The sequence below is a fragment of the Chinchilla lanigera genome, unplaced genomic scaffold (assembly GCF_000276665.1).
Source record: "Chinchilla lanigera isolate Chin_1 unplaced genomic scaffold, ChiLan1.0 scaffold00020, whole genome shotgun sequence".
Classification (NCBI taxonomy): Eukaryota; Metazoa; Chordata; class Mammalia; order Rodentia; family Chinchillidae; genus Chinchilla; species Chinchilla lanigera.
In genome coordinates, this window is record NW_004955421.1 from 941 (window position 1) to 22,926 (window position 21,986).

The 21,986-nt window shown below is 40.1% G+C and overlaps 1 protein-coding gene across 5 annotated transcripts in view; it reads left to right on the forward strand.

Annotated features, from left to right (window-relative positions):
• The first annotated feature begins 1,866 nt into the window (after window positions 1–1,866).
• The window catches only part of Cnot10 (CCR4-NOT transcription complex, subunit 10), a 66,448-nt gene continuing 46,328 nt past the window's right edge, over window positions 1,867–21,986 (forward strand). For 2 of the 5 annotated variants that reach the window (XM_005383625.2, XM_005383626.2), the window contains exons 1-4: window positions 11,360–11,648; window positions 14,313–14,407; window positions 15,219–15,380; window positions 18,915–19,065. In XM_005383625.2, the coding sequence (XP_005383682.1) occupies window positions 11,447–11,648; window positions 14,313–14,407; window positions 15,219–15,380; window positions 18,915–19,065 (610 nt within the window). In that variant the 5' untranslated portion in view covers window positions 11,360–11,446. Of the gene's footprint in view, window positions 2,135–11,359; window positions 11,649–14,312; window positions 14,408–15,218; window positions 15,381–18,914; window positions 19,066–21,986 lie in introns of those variants that run through there. The other 3 variants (XM_013513774.1, XM_005383627.2, XM_013513775.1) reach the window with 3 other exon arrangements.

A 21,986-nucleotide genomic window follows, 5' to 3' on the forward strand; every position in this document is an offset into this window, starting at 1 on the left:
TAATGATTCTTTGATTGATCAATATTGCATGTCTCTATCTGTTTTCCTGATAAACCACTTTGAAGATATCAATATGTAATACAACAAGCATTGTTAATTTTCTACCACTTTGTTTGTAACTCTGTATTGTCTGTACTGTTCTTTTGCTATTTTGTAAATGGGTGTCTGTTTGTTTAAAAGAAAAAGGACAAAAAAGAAGAAAAAGGTAATTGTACTGCTAGTTTCAATTGGTTCATTGAAAGGAACAGTTAATGCTTAATTTTTTTTCTTTTCTCTTGACCAATTTTGCATGCTTATGTCAGGTAATCAGAAAAACTAATTTGAAGACAACAGTATGAAATATAACAATCATTGCTGAATTCCTACCATCTTGTTTAATGAAGCTCTGTACTGTTTCTAATTTTTTTTTCATTACATATTATTGTCTGTAATTGTTTGGTCAGTCTTGCATTCTTACATCTGGTAACCCGAGCAACATCACTGAAGATAATATGTGATATAACAATCATTGTTAATTCCTATATCTTGTTTTGAAATGGTGTATTGTTTTTATTGTTTTTGTATTGTTTTTGTCTTCATTGCTGTTATTTTGTGATTTGTTTTTTTTTTTTCTCTTTAAAATAAAAAGACAGGATTAGCAGCTGTCTTGGTGTCTGGTGGTCACTATCTCAGTCACAGTTGCATTTCCATGAAATGATTGTCTGTTCAGGGTGGTTTCAGTCCAATGGGGTTCTGTTATTCCTGGAATTTAGGCAACCTTCAGTTTAGGGTAATGACTGGCAACTTCTGAGTATAGTTGAATGTCCTTGTAAGTCTCTTACCCTAGTGTTCTCAGTCTTGAGGTGGGATGAGATTATCTACATTCAGGGTAAATTGAGCTTGTTTTGACAACTTTTAGAGGCTCCCTAATAATTAACAAACGCATATGCAGCACTGAGAAAGGATTTGATCCAAAGTTTTACAATAACAAAGGATACAAAATGTAGGTCAAGCTTTCTTGCCAGGCATTATGTGATTGCATGTAAAATTATTATAGGCAGCTAATTGGGTGGAAATAGGCAATCAGACAGGGCTAGGCTATCAAGGGAGTCAGATGAAAAGATGAAAGATGAAAACACATTACAATCGTGGCTGGAGGTGCATCTGTTGAAGGCAGGCCTAAAGATAAAAACAGAATGACCAAGCCTTCCATCTCCCCAGGGATAAGCAATTTACTTTAATTGATATTGCTTTGTCCAATAAAGCCTAGCTAGATATCAGTAACCCAGCTGGGCGACCAGGAGCTCCTGACACATCTCTTCATAAAAGGGTCCTTGCTCTTTCCATGTACACTTGCTACATTACCCGCTTCCCCATTGAATCAATATTACCTAAGTGGCTATACTTTTAATCTTAATTGGTTGATCATCATTTTGAGCCACATTGTACCCACCTTATGATTTTGCTCTATAAAATTGCTTTGAGAAGTGGGTTTGTTGGCAATCCCCTTTTGGGTCTCCTCCTATCCCTCAGGAGCTATCTCTCTCTTAGTAACATTTTCCTACTCTTAAGTTCTGTTGTTCCTTTCAATTCATTTTCTAATTTGGGGAATATAAATTCAGAGTATCTGACCCTTAGCAGGTTGGGAGTTACATTTATTTCCACTATATCAAAATGAGGAACTAGAACCTGACTGCCCTATTTCGGTCAGCTAAGCTCAGGCAGATGAGCACTGCTGCTTCTGGCTGCGCAAACCCAGCCACGAGAGCCAGCGCGCAGGTCCGACCTGGCGCGCAGGCGCCTGCAAGGGAAGGAAAGCTGGGGCCCACCAGCCGCAGCTCCCACGCCTCCTTCTCGGGTGTGGCTGGCCGGGACCGGAAGTAGTGTGTACGGACTCTTCGGGACGGAAGCTGTGTGCGGCGGCAGGCTCTGGTGCTGCCTGGGTGGAGACGTCGCCACTGTTGCTAGACGACGCAAGCTAGCTCTCGTCACTTCCTCAGCCCTCCGTCAGTCCCTTCCTCCGGCAGGAACAAGGCGGCCAGGAGCCCGAGTGGGCTGAGAGCGCTCCTCCGAGGTCCAGGAGAGCGGGCAGTCGGGCGGGGGAGTCGGGAGGCGCCGGGCGCCGGCAGGAAGATGGCTGCAGACAAGCCCTCCGGTGAGGCGGCGCACGCGCGGGGCCGGGCGGCGGGCCGCGGGCTCCTGGTGGGAAGAGGGGTGGAGGCTCCAGGGCGCCTCTGCTTTGGGCTTCCGTTTCGGTCCTTCATCCCCTACCTCGGCTGTCGCTCTCGGGAGTCAGGGCCACAGCGGCAGCAGTTTTCTCCTCGAGTGCAGTATGCGTCCACGACTGACCGCCTTTGCTCTCCAGAATAGCTCCGGCCCGAAACGCGTACCTGTGCTTTGCCCTTCTCAGACTGCGGTTCCCAGTGGGGTGAGAGACGGAGGAAGGCCTCCCAGGGCACACAGCTGCCTTCGGGTCGCAGCTTAGACCGGTGCAGCTGTGCTGCCCCAGGCACTTGGGGCTGCCTCTGGTCAGTGACGACCTGTGGATTGAACTCTGCGGGCGCCATGCATTTAAGTTTAAGTAGGCATGAAGCTAAAGTGTGTCTTCTGTCTGCGTGTACTTCCTTCAGTACCTGTTTTTCCCTAGTTCCTCAATATTAACTACTCAGTCTGAGTGATACTTTATGGATTGTTTGCCTCATTCCTGGAATCTCCCCCAATTTAATGACTAGCACGTGATTTGCAATAAACATTATTCTCTGTGGCTTCCAGGTTTTATTGGAAGGTACTGAGGCGACAAGAAGTGATCAATACACTTTTTATAATGAAAATTAGTTTGAAAAAGATAAAAAGTCCATTTTGCTGTGAAATTTATTGGATATTGATCTAAAAAACTGACAAATGAACTTCGATTTGAAATTAAAGTGAGCCAGTCCCAATACAAATACAAAATAATAAATTATTAGGAAGAGATCAGGGATGTAGCTTAGTGGTAGACTGCTTGCCCAGGATTCCAGAGGCCCTGTGAGTTGGTCTGTAAGACCACACCCACGCACTTGTACACAACGGTGATTAATCTCCTGAATAATCTTCGAAGAAGACGAAAGTTTCAGAAAGTGAGAGTGCTATGGGATTTTAGATAGGTTGGTCAGGGAAGCCATCTGGTGAGGTGATACTTGAGCAGAGACCTGAGTAAAATGAAAGAGCCATGTAGAATGGGGAAAGAGGAGAAAGAGGACCTGAGGCTTGTCACAGGCAGGGAACAAACATGGCTTGTCCAAATATTGGACAAGGGAACTAAATCCTTAGGACAGTGCCTTTGTTCCCCGAGTGTACTATTTCTGCTTGCCCATACCATTGCATTTATTTGCCTGGAGTCACCTTTGTAGACCTATAGCACATCCAGTTTTCAACTCCTACCTCAGTTCTTTCTCTACTAATACTTCCGTTTGTTCATTCACAAAGCTTGAGAATCAGCACTGTCTTAGATGTTGAAGAAATAAATATGATACACTTCCTGCCTTTGAGGACCTGCTCTTCAGTCCATTAAAGTTAACAGACCTAGCATAGTTGTAGTCCCATTTGGTAAGAGAGGTACAGTATTTATATAGTTGAAAAATATGGTCCAGAGTTTGTAAGAAACTTTTCTGTAGTAGCGTTTAATTAGTATAGATGAATGTAGTGTGGTTCCCTTGCATCGCTCTGCTCCTTTCCATCTCCGTTTCAACTAATGTGATTCTTATCTTTACCTGCTAATACGATTTGTTTCACATTAAGTAGCTCTTTGTGCGCATGTGCATGTGCAAATGCATGTGTGCATATGTTGGGGGGGTATTGGCCTTTTACATGGAACTACGTTTTCAGCCACTTTTTGAGACAGGATCTCACTAAATTGCAAGGTAGGCCAGAATGGGCTCCAACTTGTGATCCTGCTGCCTCAGCCTCCCAGAGTGTTAGAATCGCAGGTGTGTGCCACCATACCTGGCTAAGTAGCCTGTGACTACTGTTTGTCACTTCCTGTCCATTCTCCTCACTGCCATCCCTTATTTCCAACATGATCATCGGATCATGCCATTTCTCTGCCTCATCTTTTAGGTATCAAATCCTTACTCTTTAACATGGTTTTTGAGCATCTTCACAGTGTATTTCCGAGTGATTTTTTTATATCAACTACCAAACTGTTCACACCAGAAATGATTCTTTTGTTAAGTATTGTGTTCCTTTGTGATTCTGAGTTGTAATACCCTTCTTCCTCTTCTCCAGCTGATGAACAATCTCCTCCTCACTCAGAATATACCTCACATACTAGTCTGAGCTCCTGAGGCCGAGGTTCTGATTTTGGAGGGCCTTGTGTGTGTGTTCTTTGCTGGGTAAGAAAAGATGGCCTTGAAGGGATTTAGGAAGTCCAGGGAGTAGGCCTTTAGCTCAGTGGAAGAACATTACCTAGTGTACTCAAGCGTTAAAGCCCGAGCACTCACAAAAAGAAGGTGAATGACCTGATCTCTCCAGCTGTAGATGGGTTTAAGTCAAGGAAGACTGGAAGCCCAGAAAATGCCTACGGCTGTCAAATATTATGTTAATGTATTCAGTAAATTTTCACTAACAGGCTTCTTTACCATCCATTACTTTAGACAGTGGACTAGAGACAAAAAAGACAAAGTGCCTACCTTAGTGGAGCTTACTGTGTAGTATAAAAGACATAAACATGTAAATAAAATAAAAAATAAGTATAATTTTCAGTTGTGATAAACACTATGAAGAAAAGAAAAATGAATGTTATGGTTTGAGTGTGACCCTCAAGGCTTATGTATTGGAAGCTTGATCTCCAAATTAGGGGTATTAAGACATGATGCGGGGGGAGGAGTTGTAGCTCAGTGGTAAAGTGTGAGCTTATCAGGCATGAGATTCTGTGCTCAGTCCCTGGTACCAAACAAAAGGGGTGCTGGAACCTTTGTGAGGTGGAGCCTAGTGGGAGATGATCACATACTGGGGTGCTGCCTTTGGAAGGGACATTAGCTATTCTTGTGAGGATGAGTTACAGAGACCAAGTCTAACCGCTCCGTCTGGCTTCCTCTCTTGCTATGTGCTCTGTGCCTCGGGGATGTCTTGCCATGACACTGTTACAAGATTCAGCCAAGGGGCCCCTGACCACACTTCTTGGACTTTAGAAATCATGGACTGTCAGCCTCCAGAACTGAGCTAAATAAGCCTCTTTACAAAGCTCCTGGCCTCAAGCATTTTGTTATGGCAATGAAAAATAGACTGAGTAAGAAAGAGGGTAGAAGAGTACTGAAAGTAAGGGCCCTATTTTTGGATAGATTAGTTAGAGAGGGGTGCCTTTAAAGGTGACATTAGAACGCAGATGGGAGCCACCCACCTGCAGGAAGAGTTATCCAAGTAGGAGAATGTGCAGAGCCCTTGGAAAACATTTAAAGAACATCAAGAAGATCCCTTGAATAGAAGCCCTCTGTGGACAGGGGCTGTAGCACCAGAGTTTAGAACAGTGTCTGGCATGTGGGAGGTTCTCTGTATATTTTTATAGCATAGTGAGCAGAGATAGCGTGGCAGGAAGTAAAGGCAAAGTTGCAGCAGGAGCTGGTGTGTGTTGGGCTTTATAGGCCACAGAGGAAGTTTGACGTTTTTCTGACTAATGGGAAGCCACTGGAAGTTGTCAGCAAATCCATGATCATGTGATCTGGTTTATATCTTAATGGAGACAGGTGAAAAAGGATAACAAGTTAGGAGAATGGGTTTTGATGTCAAACAGCTTATGTTTATCCTAGCTTGTTATTTGTGACCCTGGCCAAGTATTAAGAACCACCTTGAGCCAGGCATGGTGGTGCACACGTGTAATCCCAGCACTTGGGAGGCTGAGACAGGAGGATTGTTGCGAGTTCAAGGCCAGCCTGAACTACATAATGAGATGACACCCTGTCTCAAAAAAGCACAAAAAAACCACCGTTTTCTTTCTTTGTTTTCCGCTTTGTTGTTTTGCTTTGCTTTGCCTTTCTCAGCCTGTTTCTCTCTCTTTCGCTCTCTCTTTCTTCTCCTCTGTCTCTGTCTGTCTGTCTTTCACTTCACCTTTCCCATGTGTAGAATAAGAAAGGGTCTACTTACCTTATGGGACTGGTAAAGGTTAAGTAAGATAATCGCAGGCTTTTTTTTATAAAAAAAAATGCTGGCTATTTAGATTAGTAGTAGAATGGAGAGGAGAGGCAGATGTGAAAAATATTTAAAATAAAACTGGCAGACTTTGTTGATTGATTGAGAATAGCAAATGAACAGAAAGCCATACTTCTTTAGATAGGGTCTTAGTTGAGCCTCACTTCATTTGTTTGTAAAATAGGAACCCTAGGAGCTTTCTAATATGTTTTCCTCACAGTTTTATAATTTGTGAAATCAGCTGAGCTAAAGGGTGTTTTAGCTGGGCATGGTGGCACACACCTATATTCCCAGCACTTGGGAGGATGAGGGAGGAGGATTGCCATGAGTTTGAAGCCAGCCTGGGCTACTCACGTTCAAGGTCAGCCTGAACTGCATAGTGAGACTGTATCTCGAAAGGAGGTGGGAATGTTTGTTTTAGGTGAACCTAATTTTTAGCAGAACCCAGTTTTTCCTTGGAAAGTATAAGCCCAGGATGTTAAAAGTGAAGGCAAAAAGGGAAATGAAGATGTAATACATTTTATAACTGATTCCTACTTCGCTTTGCAAAGTGAAGGGAAATAGCAAGTGAGTTGCATGTGAGGTCTTTGTGGGGAAGGTTTGTTTTTGTTTTTTGTTTGTTTGTTTGTTTGGTACTGGGAATCAAACTCAGGACCTTGCGCTTGCCAGGCCAGGAAAGGGTTTTGAGGAGAAACTTAAAGTATTGCCTAGAAGAGAGAAAGGAGGGATGATTTATCTATCCCACTCCCTCTCATTTCTTCTTACTTAGTTGGTTAAGATTCACCCCATAGGAACCTAATTATTTCTGTTTCTGGATTGTGTGGCATCTCAGTGATGGATCACCAAGCAGGTTCCATGCTCATGGTTATATTTCAAGCAAATCCTAAAGAGAGAGGTATCCCAGAGTAGAGAGGCTCTAACCAAAGACAAATCGTGACACAGGCAGTGGAAGGCTCACAAGCTTGTGTCCTTATAGAACATGGATGTGAAATCAGTGTTGTTTATGACTAAGGAAATACCAGCAGTGTTTTAGCATGACTTGACTTGACTTTTATGGTTATTTGAAGCTGGAGTTAGAACTCAAACTCCTAGATTTGAAGTTACTAGAGAATTGGAACTACAAGGATAGTCATGGAGGGTCGAATAGAAAAGTGTGGGGGTTGGAGATGTGACTCCGTGGGAGAGAGAAAGAATACAGTAGTATGAAGAGGAGGAAGATAGCACATGAGTAATTTGAAATCTAGAAAAGGATACTTAATAGTGACTTTGAAATTTGGGGCCAGGATGATCAGAAAACCTATACAAAGTACAAAACAAAAAGTATGGTAAAGTATAAAAACCTATACAAAGTACAAAACAAAAAGTATGGTAAAGTGCTCGCCCAGCTCGCCCACCTTCTCAGCACCAGAAAGGAAAAAAGGCCAGAAATTGTGGGCCAGTGCAATTTTAGTTTTATTTAAATACCCAAAACATCTTACTAAATGTCAGTTTTACATTGCCCTCACTGGTCCCACACTCTACGTAAGTATACCAAAGTTGTTCTTCCAGACTTTTCCTATATAAGCTCACATCAACATACAATATGCATATATATCTTAAAGTATATGTATTTAAAAATACTTTTTTTTTTTTTTTTTTTTTTGAGACAGGGTCTCACCATGCAGTTCACACTGGCCTTGAGCTCACTTTGTAGCCCAGGCTGCCCTCAAACTTGCAGCGATCCTCCTACCTCAGCCTCCTGAGTGCTGGGATTACAGGCGTGTGCCACCATACCCAACAAAAATACATTTTAAATATATGGGCATACATGTATCTGTATAAAATACACACATATCTATCTAAAGTCACCTTTACACTAGAGAGATGAATAAATATGCTATGCAGAACTATCCTGATATTTGCTTTTGTCAGGGTCCAGTAAGATATCTGTGCACTATTTGTTTGTTTCAGTTATTACAGATTATTTCAAACATTAAAAAAAAATTGAAAAAATAGAATGTCCATGGGGGCATATTCCTGTAATTCCAGCATGTGGGAGGCTAAGGCAAAAGCATCACAAATTCAAATATAGTCCGTTTTTCCTCTTTTCTTTTTTTTTTTCTTCCAGTACCAGGAATCGAACTCACAACCTTGCACTTGCCAGGCAGGCACCTTGCTGCTGAGCTAAATCCCCAGCCCCTCAAATATAGTCTGAACTCCTACTACTTAGCAAGACCTTATCTTGAAAGAGAGAATCCATATGTCCACTTCATTGTTCAACAGTCATTATGTTTTGCCATATTTACTTCCTCCCTCTCTCCTGAAGAGGTTACAAAAATCATTCACTTGTGAATGTTTCAGTATGCATTCTTTTAAAAAGAGCATTAGGGGCTGGGGATTTAGCTCAGCAGCAAAAGCGCCTCCTTGGCGAGCGCAAGGTCGTGAGTTCGGTTCCCGGTACCGGAGAAAAACCAAAAAATAAAAAAATAAAAATAAATAAAAAAGAGCATTAACTTACATAGCCAGAATGCCATTTTCATACTTAAGACAATGTTTTTGTTACATGAAAGTGTTCCCAATGTCATTTAAAAAATATGCTTTAAAGCTGTGCTTTTTAAACCAGAATGCTATTAAGGTTCATACACTATATTTTATCTCTTGAACTCCCACTGTCTTTCTTTTTTGACAAAAATTTTTTTAAGAAACTGGGTCAGGTTTTTTTTGGTTTTTGTTCTTGTTTTTTTCTTGAAGCAGGATCTTGTTTTGTGGTTCAGGCTAACCTTGAATTCACTATGTCGCACAGGCTCGCCTCAAACTCATGGTGATCCTCCTACCTCAGCCTCCCAAGTGTTGAGATTACAGGCCTGCAGCACAGCTGGCTGAGTCAGTTATTTTGTACACATCCAACATTCTGGATTGGTCTGATTGTTTCTTCCTGATATCCTTTAATTAGTTTCTTTATCACTTATATTTTCATGAACTGAAATTACTTCTACAGAATTGTTTTATATACTTTATGTAATTCATAAAGCATATAATGGCAGATTATCGCTATTAATGTTGGCAAATATGATCAGTTTTTAAGGTGGTAAAAAGAATATCTTTTTTCACTTATAATTAGTCTGTGGAAGCCGAGCATGGTGGTGCTGAACTGTAATTAATCCCAGCACTCAGGAGGCTGAGGCAGGAGGACTGCCTTAAGTTTCAAGCCAACCTGGGCTACATAGTGAATTTGAGGTCAACCTGAACTACATAGTAAGACCCTGTGTCAAAAAAACAAAATGTTAGAATTTAGAGTAATATATAAGAAAAAAATTTAAAAAAATAGAGTAATATATAAGCCTGGATAGAGCACAGAGCTAGGTTTATGTAAAGACATGGAACATATATTTTTGCTTGGAAGCACAGGCTTTCAGTCAGAAAGACCTGACTTCTCATCTTAGGTCTATGATTTTTTAGGTCGTATGATTCCAATTTCAAATATATAATTGACTGATTTATATATATGTGCAAGTGCTCGACCACCAAACTACATCCCCAGCTCCATATTTAAGTTGAGACTTTATTGTATTTATATCATTGGATGAACACAAATACCTAAGAATTACTGTAAGTTTAATTTGTTAGATTTATAAGTTATATAGGGAAATGGGTTTTTTTGTTGTTTTTGTTTTTGGTTTTCATTTTTTTTTTTGGTACTGGGAATCAAACTTAGGACCTTGTGCTTGCCAGTCAGGCGCTTATGCCACTGAACTATATCTCTGGCCCAGGGAAATGTGTTTTTTTGTTTTTTTGTTTTTTTCCAGTACCGGGAATCAAACTCATGACCTCACGCTTGCCAGGCAGGTGCTGTGCTGCTGAGCTAAATCCCCAGCCCCTCAGGGAAATGTTAACTGTTTTAAATTAAGCACTTTACTCAAATTGAACAAACAGTAAATTTTTTGAGTAGTTAAAATTTTTTATTTGAAGTTGTTTAGCTGTGTAAATGGATTCAAATATCTTAAAATAGAATAAAATGTCTAAATTGTAAAGATTTGGGGGGAACCTAGGTTTTTTTAATTCGTGACTTTAAAAAATCAAGTATTATTATTTTAAATCTAAAGTAAATCTCAGTCATTCTATGTCTTAAAAACTGCTCATAGGGCAGGGCATGATTGAGTACACCTGTAATCCCAGCACTCAGGAAGCCAAGGCAGGAGGACCACTGTGAGTTCGAGGCAGTCTGGGCTGCTACATAGTGAGTTCAAAGCTAGTCAAAACTACATAGCAAGACCCTGTCTCAAAAAACAACAAAAAATTGCTCTTACATACACTCATCAACAGTGGCAGTTTCTACCTTAAAGCATGCTGATACTGTTGATTTGAATTTCTATTCCTTTATTTCTGTAGTATTAGACATGGTACTCTTGTTTATAGCAGTGCTGGTTATGAATAGCTAATCCTTTGTGTTTGGGAATATGTCTTGTCCCATTTTATCCAGCTCCTCTTGTCCAGTCTAAAGTGGAGGGTACGTGGTTTAAGGAATTTGGATTGTAGAACATAGCTGCTTTGACCGTGTGTGATTTCTTGGTGCTATGTAAATATCCGTTAAAAAATAAAGCCATTTATGTGTTGGGAGGTTGTTGGTTGGTACTAGGAATTAAACCCAGGACCTTCACACTGCACTACATTTTCAGCCCTTTTTTCATTTTTTATTTTGAGACTGGGTCTCACTAATTCATTATGTTGTGTAGGCAGGTTTTGAGTTTGCCATCTTCCTGCCTCAGCCTCCTGGAGTGTGGGATTACACCTGTAGGCACCACACTTTGCTTCATTGGGTTTTGATGAGTCAAGCTTATTCTTCAGGTAGAAAGCATATGTGAGCCAGGCATGGTGGTACATGCCTGTAATCTCAGCACTCAGAAGACTGAGAGGCAGGAGGACCACCTTGAGTTCGAGGCCAGCCTGAATTACAAGGTGAGACTGTCTCAAAAAAGCAAAAAACAAAAGAACGAAAGAAAGCATAAGTGAGGTGACTTACCCTCAGCTATCTGGTTACTTTGGTGTGCCTGATTTTTTTTTTATTTAAAACTTTCCTTCGTGAGGGCAGCATCCGTATTTTGTGACAACAGCAGTCAAATTCCTTTTTTATAAAACCTTTTCCTGAATATCATTAGGGCTATCTTTTGACAGTGTAGTATGCAGTTGTCCTCCAATCAGATTTGAATTGCTAATATTCTGTATTGGAATGTGTCTGTGCCTTCAGTTAACTGACTTTCAGTTTTGAAAAAGCAGTGCATTTCTTTTCTACTTTGTTGAAGGTTAAAAGGCAACTATTTGGCTAAAAATGAAGTCTGTTGGCTTAAGGAATGTCAAAATGTATGGCTCAAAGAGTTCTGTACAACTAGAAGATCAGCCATGTTCATTAAGCCAAACTAGAAGGAAAGTCAGGCTTATGGATGAACGGTCACATATGCTTTCAATTGGCAATGGAGACAACTTTTGGGCAAATAAAGACGTGTTGTGGAGTTATATGCAGACTCTATCTGGTAAGAAGTCAGCAGTTACAAATAATGATTGTCTTTAAAACATTTGAAAAACTGATTACAGCCAGGCACCTCTGTATTCCCAGCACTGGGAAGGCAGAGGCAGGAGGATCACTGCAAGATCAAGGCCAGCCTGGGCTACACAGTAAGTTCAAGACCAGCCTGAACTACATAGTAAAACCGTCTCTCAAACAAAAAGGAAAAAAGAAAAACTGATTATAGAAGTTAATGCCTATCTCTTGAAGAAAACTTCAAAAGTATACAGAAATACAGTAAGGAAAATAAAAGTAGCAGTAGTCCCATTGTTATGGTTTGTGTCTAGATGTCCCCCCAAAGCCTCATGCTGTCACAGGGAGAGGCTTTTCAGAGGTAGCTAAATGTAGTGTGTGATTGACTTGCAGTACAATGCTGGGATTAAAGGTGCTGAAATTAAGAGTGTGTGATTGCTGGATCAGTCCACTGGTTGGATTGGCACCACCCTAATCCGAGTAGTCTGGACACAATGTAAGGGGCAGGAAGAAGCTTGTCTCACTCTCTCCTACTGCTTTTGCTGTCTTCTGCCACCATGAAGTTGCCCCTTTGCATTGTACCACCCTGCCTTGGCACCAGCCAATGAGGGACTGAAACCTCCACAAACTGTGAGCTAAATAAACCTTTCTCCCTTTAATTTTGGGTGTCAGGTATTTTGTCTCAGCAATGAGAGAAAAATAACTAAGACACCCACTGAGGTGTGTTTTTGTTTAGAAAAATAAAAGTTTTTGGATTTGTTTTTGTTTTTTTGAGATAGGGTCTCCCTGTGTAGCCCAGGGTGGCCTCAAACTCACAGTGATCCTGCTTCAGCCTCCTGAGTACTGAGATTACAGGTGTGCGCCACCATACCCAGTGAAAAAGAAAAGTTTTATCCTCAAGTAAAGGGATGTAGGCTGGGGATATAGCTCAGCAGCACAGCACCTGCCTGGCAAGCTCAAGGTCTTAAGTTCGATTCCCAGTACCAAAAAAGTAAAAGAATGTAGGTAAAATAATGGTTTGTGAGTGTGTAGCTGGTTTATTGAGCCCAGTCATCTGAAATGTATGTAGAAATAGAGATATTGGACTCTTGTCAGCTTTAGCAGCTAGCTTATTTATCTTGATGTTGACTTCTGTCCTTTCCTGGAGGATTTTAAGAGACTTTTACATTTCCTGGGAGATGATGACAGGGTGGCCACATGAGCCACTTTACTTTTAGTGGAAAATAGCTTACCGTCCAGCACCTTGGTGAATTGTAGGGTATTTCCTTTGACCTATATTTCTAAATCATTCTGACAGGTGAGCCCAAAAGTCCCATTAAAGAATTTTATTTATTCTAGAGAGGGCAAAAAAAAAAAAAAAAAGAGGGCATACTTCTTGTTGTTGTTGTTATTGTTATTTTTGGAGACAGGGTCTCGCTATGCAGTTCAGGCTGGACTTGAGCTCACTTTGTAGCCCAGGCTGGTCTCGAACTCACCCGGCTGTATCTTCTAGAAGAAGAAGAGGGGGAAGCTGGGTGGTAGCACATGCCTGTAATCCCGACACTCAGGAGGCTGAGGCAAGAGGGTCGTTGTGAGTTCGAGACCAGCCTGGGCTACAAAGTGAGCTCAAGGCCAGCCTGAACTGCATAGTGAGACCTTGTCTCAAAAAGACAAAAATAAATAAATAAATAAATAAATAAAGGGTAAACATAAGTGTATTTTTAAAAATGTAACTCCAAGAATCCTTAGTTCTGCCTAAGTAAAAGGGAGAAGGGAACTTAGATTTTTATGGATCCCCAGTAAAGAATAGGCCAGAGGATCACAAGTTCAAGCCTACCCTAGGCAACTTAGCAAGACCCTGTCTCAAATAAAAGGTAAAGCATGATTGCACACACCTGTATCCCCAGCAGTCTGGGAGACTGAGACAGGAGAATTGCAAGTTTAAGCCCATCTTGGGCCACTTAGTAGACCCTGTTTTAAAAATTAAAACGTCTGGGCATGGTGGCACACACCTGTAATCCCAGCACTCAGGATGCTGAGGCAGGAGGATTGCCGTAGGTTTGCGGCCGGCCTGAGCTACATAGTGAGTTCAAGACCAGCCTGAACTGTGTAGTGAAACCCTGTCAAATGAATGAATGAATGAATGAGCGTGGGTTCAGTACAAATAAATAAAAAAGGCTAGAGGAGGATTTAAAGTTTTCAGAGGAGTGGCTCCTTACAGCACTGATTAGCCAGTTTTGAGAAAACTCTGACTTTGGCAATTTCATTAGAAAGATGAGAAGTAGGAGCTGGAGGAGTAGCTCAGTGATAAAGCGTATGCTTAAGAGTGCTAGAGGCCCTAGACTAGATCCCCAGCAGAGAGAGAGAGAGAGAGACAGAGAGAAAGAGACAGAGAGAAAGAGACAGAGCGAGAGAGACAGAGAGAGAGACAGAGAGAGAGAGAAAGAGAGAAGGAGGGTGGGAGGGTGCGAGGGTGGTTGGGTTAAAGTCCTGACAAACTCACTGACCACTTTCTTTTCTCTTTTTTTTTTCTTTTCTTTTTTCTTTTTTTTTTTTCTTGTTTTGGTACCAGGAATAGAACTCAAGACCTTGTGCTTGCCAGGCAGGCACTGCGCGCTGAGCTATGTCACCAACCCACCACTTTCATTTCTAAAGAATTGTAAAATTTGTGTGTCTGCAGATCAGGGAGCAGAAAAACACGAAGGGACAGGTCAGCCCTCTGGGATCACTGACCAGGAGAAGGAACTGTCTGCCAGTGCTGCCCAAGCCTTCACAGTAAGAAATGGTCTCTTTTAAATCTGCTCACATTGGGACTGTCAAGTATGGTTTTTTTCACTTGAATTTTTAAATTTATAACTTTGGTTCTATACTAATTCAAGAGTTAAGGTTATAGAGAAGTAAGTTTTATTTTAAAATAAGGCATTGTAGGGTTTAACTAAATATGGTGAAAGAAATACAAGTAATTTAACCCATTCACAAGTTTTTGTTTTCATAAATGTTTTAACTCTCACACTGTTGGTTTTTAAGTCTTTTAAATTTAGGTTTGTGGGTTAATCTTTTCATTTCAGTACTCTATCCAATTCTTTGTCTTGAATGTACTATAAAGTGGAGCCCCAAAAGTTTGTCAGAATTTTAACCTTTCTGACATTAAATGATATAAAAGAGAAATCTTATTTGATTACCAGGATATATACATGTAAGCAAAAGAATTTGATACTTGCATATTCAAAGTGTATTTACCAGAAATGACAATTTAATTACATTACTTTTCCTGGCTAGTCTCTGCTGTTTACACCCTGCTAGCAATATATGCACATATATACCAGTATATCTATTACATCTGTACGTATGTGTTATAGATATATGTGTCAATGACAGAGAATATTAGGAAATAAATATTTACACTTTGTAATTGGTATGAATATTGCTTTAGCTAATGACTTCAACTAGTGTATCTGGGGGACTATCTTTTTAAGAATTTTTAAGGTAAAGATGAGTGAAATTATTTGGGAATGATGTGTTGTTCTTAAAGCTGGCATGTAATTTTGTGTGTGCATGTGTGGTTTTTTGTTTTTTGTTTTTTTAGTCTGGAAATTATGATGCCTGTCTGCAACACCTTGCCTGTCTACAAGATATAAACAAAGATGATTATAAAATAATTTTGAATACAGCAGTAGCTGAGTTTTTTAAAAGTAACCAAACAACAACAGATAATTTGAGACAAACACTTAACCAGCTGAAGAATCAGGTGATCCACAAATGAATTTAACTATAAAAAATTGTTATGTTAATTTGTAAAAGACAAATAGCTAAGGAAAGTAAATGTGATCTTGTTTGTTGATGGCACAACTTCTAATGTATGTGAATTTGTTGATAGTAATTTTGTTTGTATAAAATTATTATTCCATGAAATGAAAGGTAGGTTGTGTATATGTGTGTGGTTTTTTTCCTTTTGGGTTTTTCCATTATCTTAAACAGTATAGACTTGTGCCAGATTTGAATGAACTTTGGAATTTTAACAATTCAAGTGGATATATGAAGAACCTTAGCTGCTGAGATATACTTTGTTTATATATATCTGGTAATATCTTGATTGTTGGTAATGCTAACAAGTTGTTTAGCATTTTGGGGTAGGAGATAGTTAATTAAATAGAAGATACTCAGCTTTATATCTCATTAGGCCTTGAAGTGGTTATTGTTTTACTGTGTTCAGAATAGCCACATTTCTCACATCACAGAAATCTTTTATGTTGGAGAGGGCTAAGACAGATGGAACTCTTCAGATCACATAGCAGACCTGAAATATCCACTATGTGACAACCCTCAGATAGAACCTACATATAACATCTCAGAAGACCTGTGAAGCAGCTACTCTAATTTTTCTCATTTTATATGTGGGAGACCTTGAAGAACAAATAGTATGTAAATTGTCGAAAGATACAAGCTCTTAAGTAGTAAGAGTGGCATAAACCCAGTTCTGTTTGGCTTTGGAGCTAGCACTTTTAATTACTGCTTCATGCTGTATGGGTTCTGGAGACCCTTCAGAGCCCCTGACCTAAAGTACGTTATTACTGTACCTACTACCACCCTAGAACAGGGTAGAGTTAGAAATAAGTGATCCCTTCAGGTTCTGTGTAATTCTTTATAAGACTAATTTTTAAGCCCTGTTAAAATTCTTCAACAAAATGATAATAACCAAATTTATTGAATGCTTACTTGATACCAGATTCTTTGTTGAGTACTTTTTATGCTTTATTTCATAAAATTCTAACCTTCTACCCTTGACATAAGTATTTGCTAATTCAGGGTTGTTTGGTTTTGGGGGGTTTTGTTTGGGTTTGTTTTGTTTGTTTTTATTTTTTAGTTTTTGGCTTTTGGGTTGGTTTGTTTATTTGTTTTGGGTTTTTAAGGATTGAGCCAAAGGCCTTCCCAATGAAATACACCCAGCCCTTTTAATTTTTTAACTTTGATATAAGATCTCCGTAAGTCACTAAGTTGCCCAGGTTGGGCTCAAACTCATGATCCTTCTGCCTTAGCCTCCAAGAGTGTTGGGATTACAAGTGTGTGCTGCCACCCTTGGCTTGTTATTTCAGTTTTAAAAATAGGGTTTAAGAAGTCCAATAATTTAAATCTATATCACTGATAAAGGGAGGAGCAGGGTTTGACTTACCCAGGCTAACCGTTGAGTCTGTTGTAACTGACTCAGTCTTCATAAATTTGTACATCATATTTCATCATTTCTCTCATATTATTACCCATGACTCTTACCTGGAATTTCAGAATCAAAGGAAAGATGTTGGGTGATTATCTAGTCTATGTGGCCTATGACCCCACAGACAGATTCTTTTAGGACACATTTGTTTGGCTTTTGGCCAGAGGCTTCTGCAGATTCCTGATAAGCCAAGAAACTGCTTTTTTAAGTTCTTTCTCCAGCGTTTATTCTTACTAAAGTTGGCTCAGTGCCTTTGAACTCTTGAGTTGCCCACAGTATTTGTTTGTGTGTCTCCTGACTCTTAAATCATACTGCTGTTCACAGTCATGTTGTGGACACACCTTACCACCTTATCCCACTTTTATTAACTCATTCAGTGTATTTTTGTTCTGGCTAAAGCAGTTACTGTTTTGGTGAATCATAGAAAATATGGTAAAATGGGCTGGAGGAACAGCTCAGTAGTAGAGTGCTTGCCTAGCATGCCTGAGACCCTGGGTTTGATCCCCAGCAGGACAGAAAAGAGAACGTCATAAAGTTACAGTGTAAGTTAGTTCATTCTGAACCCAGAGCACCTTATCTAACCCTCATCTTTTCTGGCTAAAAATCATTTTCTAGTTTATTTTCTCTCCATTATATAACCACAAGAACAGAAGTTGCCTTTCTTTAAAAATGGAATTTCTGTTTAAAGACACTTTATTTTTTTAGTATGGGGTATTGAAATCAGGTTGCTGAACATGTAGGTAAGCACTCTACAGTTGATCTACATCCCAGCCCATTTAATTTTTTTTTGAGTCAAAGTCTCAGTAAACTGTCCATCATGACCTAAAATTTACAATCCTCCTGCCTCAGCCTCCCAAGTAGCTGGAATTATAAGGTTGCATCTCTACACCCAGCTAGCTTTTTTTTTGTCTTTTTTGACACAGTTTCACTGTGCAGTTCAGGCTGGCCTCAAACTTGCAGCAGTCCTTCTAGTTCAGCCTCCTGAACATTGGCATTACAGATGTGCCCCACCATGTCCAGCCACTATTATTTTTAATGTTTAAATTTTGTTTTTATAAAATGTAATAAATTATGCATACTGCTTTTTTTTTTTGTCCTGGGGATTGAACCCAGGACCTTTGCACTGACCTACATTCTCAGCCTATTTCTCTGTTTTCTTTTTTTAATTTTGAGACAGAATCTTGCCAATTTGCCTAGGCTAGGCTGGTACTTGTGATCCTCCTGCCTTAGCTTCCCAGAGTACTATGATTACAGGAATGTGCCACCACACCTGGTTTGCATGACATTTTTATGGGAAAAGTCATTTTGAGTTTTGCCAACTCTGCACGTAGCCTTTTATGACTCATGAGGCTAAAAAGTGAAATTACCACTCAGAAACAGTGTTGGCAGGTAAAACAGAGAAGAAAGTCCTTCACCGTGGCAAGGAAGACAGCTGGTTTGCCTTGTACTTGGTTCTTTTTTTTTTTTTTTTTTTGGTTTTTCTCCAGCATCGGGAGCCGACCCATGACCTTGCGCTTGCCAGGCAGGCGCTTTTGCCGCTGAGCTAAATCCCCAGCCCCTGTACTTGGTTCTTAATAAAAGTGTTTATTAACACTCCTGTCGAAGTGTTTTACTTAACAGAACTATAGTCTGTATGGAACAAGTAAATGGAAAAAAAGTTCAGTATGTGACAATAATTAAAATCTAATTGTACTGTTCAAAGTGGTAAAAAAATTTTGAATAAAAAATATTGGCCTTTCCTGATGTGGTGGCGCATCCCTGCAATCCTAGCACTCAGCACCTGGGGGGTTGGGGTGGGGAGGATCTCTGTAAGTTTGAGACCAACCAGAACTATGTATAGAGACCTTCTCTCAAAAACAAACAAAAAAAAGGAACTATTGCCCTGGCCTGGAGCTGTAGCCCAGTGATAGAGCAGTTCCCTAGCATGCATTAGGCATTGGACTGAATCCCCAGTGAGTCAAAAGAAAAATGTTAGCCTGTGTTCCTATTTATTCGTATGAATTCTTTCACTTTTTCCCTTCATTGCCTTACTGTTGTTAGAACACATTCTCTCCATTGATTGTTTTATAGGTCCATTCAGCTGTTGAAGAAATGGATGGATTAGATGATGTTGAAAACAGCATGTTGTATTATAATCAAGCAGTCATTCTATATCATCTGCGGCAGTATACAGAAGCAATAGCAGTTGGTGAAAAACTTTATCAGTTCATAGAACCTTTTGGTATGTTACGTGTTATAAAGTCCAAACTTTCCTTATATCCTTGTACTGGCAAAATTCTCTGGTACTTTTTTCATTTCTTTTTGAGACAGGGTTTTGCTATGCAGTTCAGGCTGGCCTTGAACTCACTTTGTAGCCCAGGCTGGCCTTGAACTTGCAATGATCATCCTGCCTTAGCCTCCCGAGTGCTGGAATTACAGGTATGCACCACCAGCTCTGGTTCTCTTAAGTAAATAACCTAAAACAGAAAACTGCATGTCAGTATTTAAAGGAAAAACAAAGCTGTGCCACTGTCTTGGTTACTTTTCTCTCATTGCTGAGACAAAATACCCAGCGCCCAAAATTAAGGAGGGAAAGGTTTATGTAGCTTACAGTTTGTGGAGGTTTCAGTCCATACTTGGCTGGCTCCCAGGCAGAAGACAGCAAAGCAACAAGAGCAAAGGGAGGAATGGCAGCAACCAGCCTCTTTCCCTCCCTTCTATTGTAAACAGGCTACCCCCACCCAGGGGGCAACACTCACATAGTTAACCTTCTAAACTTCTCACATTGACACAATGAACAACATCCTAGAGCAGGAAGGGCATGTCCTTTGCACCCCAGGATGCTGAGTCACTTAGCCAAACCTGTAGACTCTCCAAGTTAACACAATGTATCAACCATAACAGCCACCTTTCTTAATGGTTAGAAGAGATAGAAGTTTATGACATTTAGATTGATTCAAGTTTTCTTTTAGCACCTCTTGCTAATTTTTTGAAGATAACTGCTAGGAATACTGTTGGAAGGACTTACTTGTGGGATTCCGGTGGTCTCTTGGTGGTCCCCAGGAGAAAACAGGCGAGAGTATTTAGAAAATAAAAACAAAAGACAGTAGCCAGGGACAGGTGGAGTTACCTCATACCTGATGAGCAGGAGGACTGACTTGAACAGTAGGGGCATTTATTTTATACTTTTGCAAAGTTAGTATCAGGAGAGATAATGTTGCCTAGCAACTAATGACTGTAATTGTCCAGGTAGGACGCCTTTTTCAATACTGAGGTAGCTTGACTGCCTGAGGCACTCCTGCTCTGTCCTACCCTCACACATAGGACCAGTATCCAGCTCCACTGGCTCCCAACACTTACTGATTTTTCTTTGAAGTTTAAGTATTAACCTTGGGGAGCTGAATTCTTTCTTACCTTTGTACATTAAAAAAGAGCATTTTGGAATATTAGCAGGCACTGTCAGATATCATTTTTATCTGTTGCCTAGCTGAAATTACAGTAGATAACTATAGAGAAGATGGTATAGAACTATGTGAGCTTTTTTGTTATCTTACCTTACTGTTGCTGGTCTCAAGTAGAAGTAGTAAGAAAAATAAAAGCAAATTCAAAAAGAAGCTAATGAAGCAGCAGAGGGAAAGCTGAAGGCAGCGGGTACTGATTAGAGGAGCTGTCAACGTCCAGCCTCCAGGCAGTCCAGTTTCATTTGTGATTGGCATTTTCTCTTCTATGTGGTTCCTTTCTTTCAAAACTTAATAGGAATTTCAAATTAGTGAACACCTTACTGCTATGTGCTTTCCACAGGACAAATGGTGGGGTGGAGTGCACCCCTTAGGTGCTTTGGGAAGAGTTTAGGATCCTTTCTTGCTGAGAGCTGGTTCAAGGGAGCCATTTGAGGTTCTTCTCTTCTTTCTCTCAACCTTGAGGGCCTGGTGGTTGGGCAGACAGGGCAAGAGAGATGTCACTAAGGCACTGTATAACTAGTAACCACTTCCTTCTGTGTAGCTAGCAGTCAGAATTGTGTCCCCCTTGTTTTCCTATAAAGCTGCTGTTGTTGGTGCTTTTGAATGCCCCAAACAGCTCACAAGACCCCATTTATTTGTACCGTGGCTGAACCAGGATATGGCAGTCAATGTAGTCAGTTTTCAAATTGATTTGATATTTCTTATTTTTTGAACATTGTTATGGTTATTTTTCTGACTTTTACTACTTGGGGTCTTTTAAAAGATTTTATCTTTATAAGAGTAGTTTTAGGTTCATAGCAAAATTGAGAGAAACATACAGAGATTCCCCCATGTGCTATCATTTCCAGTATGTCCCATTTTGGGAAATGTACACCAGTATGCTTGTTATAATAGATGAACCTGTATTGACATTTCAGAATCACACAAAGTCCATATTTCACATCAGGGTTCACTCCTGGTGGTGGACATCCTGTGGGTTTGGACATACATATCCATTATAGTGTTATACACAGAGTGTTTTCATTGCTCTAGAAATTCTCTATGTTCTATGTATTGATCTGCTTTTTTCACAATCTGTGATATTTTCAACCCCGAGTACTGCCCCAGAAAAATAAAAATTAAAAAAGAAACAAAAACTAAAGAAAGGAAAAGGAAAAGCAATTTGAATAAACAAGGGAGGTAAACCATGTGGTCCTTGAGGGGAAAGTCATTCTGGCTAGGGATTATGGTATATGGCAAGAACCTGAGGTAAGCAGCAGTGTTTGGTGAGAACAACAGCAAAGAGGCTATTGTGACTGGAATCGGTGGGGAGAACTGTAGGAAATGAAATTAGAAGCATTCAAGGGTGGAACTGGTAAAACACTGTAGCCCAGGTAAGAACTGACTATCTTGGGTATGGTCAGAAGCTCTTGCAGAGTTGGTTTTAAATGGGCTCCACTCTTTAAAGATATGGAATTTTCTCTTCTTGATTATAGCACCTGTCTTTTAGAACTTATTTTTCCTTTTATCTTCTTTTTTGAAAGTAAAAGAAAATTATTTTATGTTACACAAAGGTACCTTTACTTTCTGTTTGGGCTCTTCTTCTTTGAAGGCCTCTTTTGTATTTTCTTGTTAGTTTTAGTTTCCTGATACACTTCAGTCCATACCTTGCTTTTTTGCTTCTTACCTGGAAAGGAAATTTGTTTCATAAAGTCATAGACAC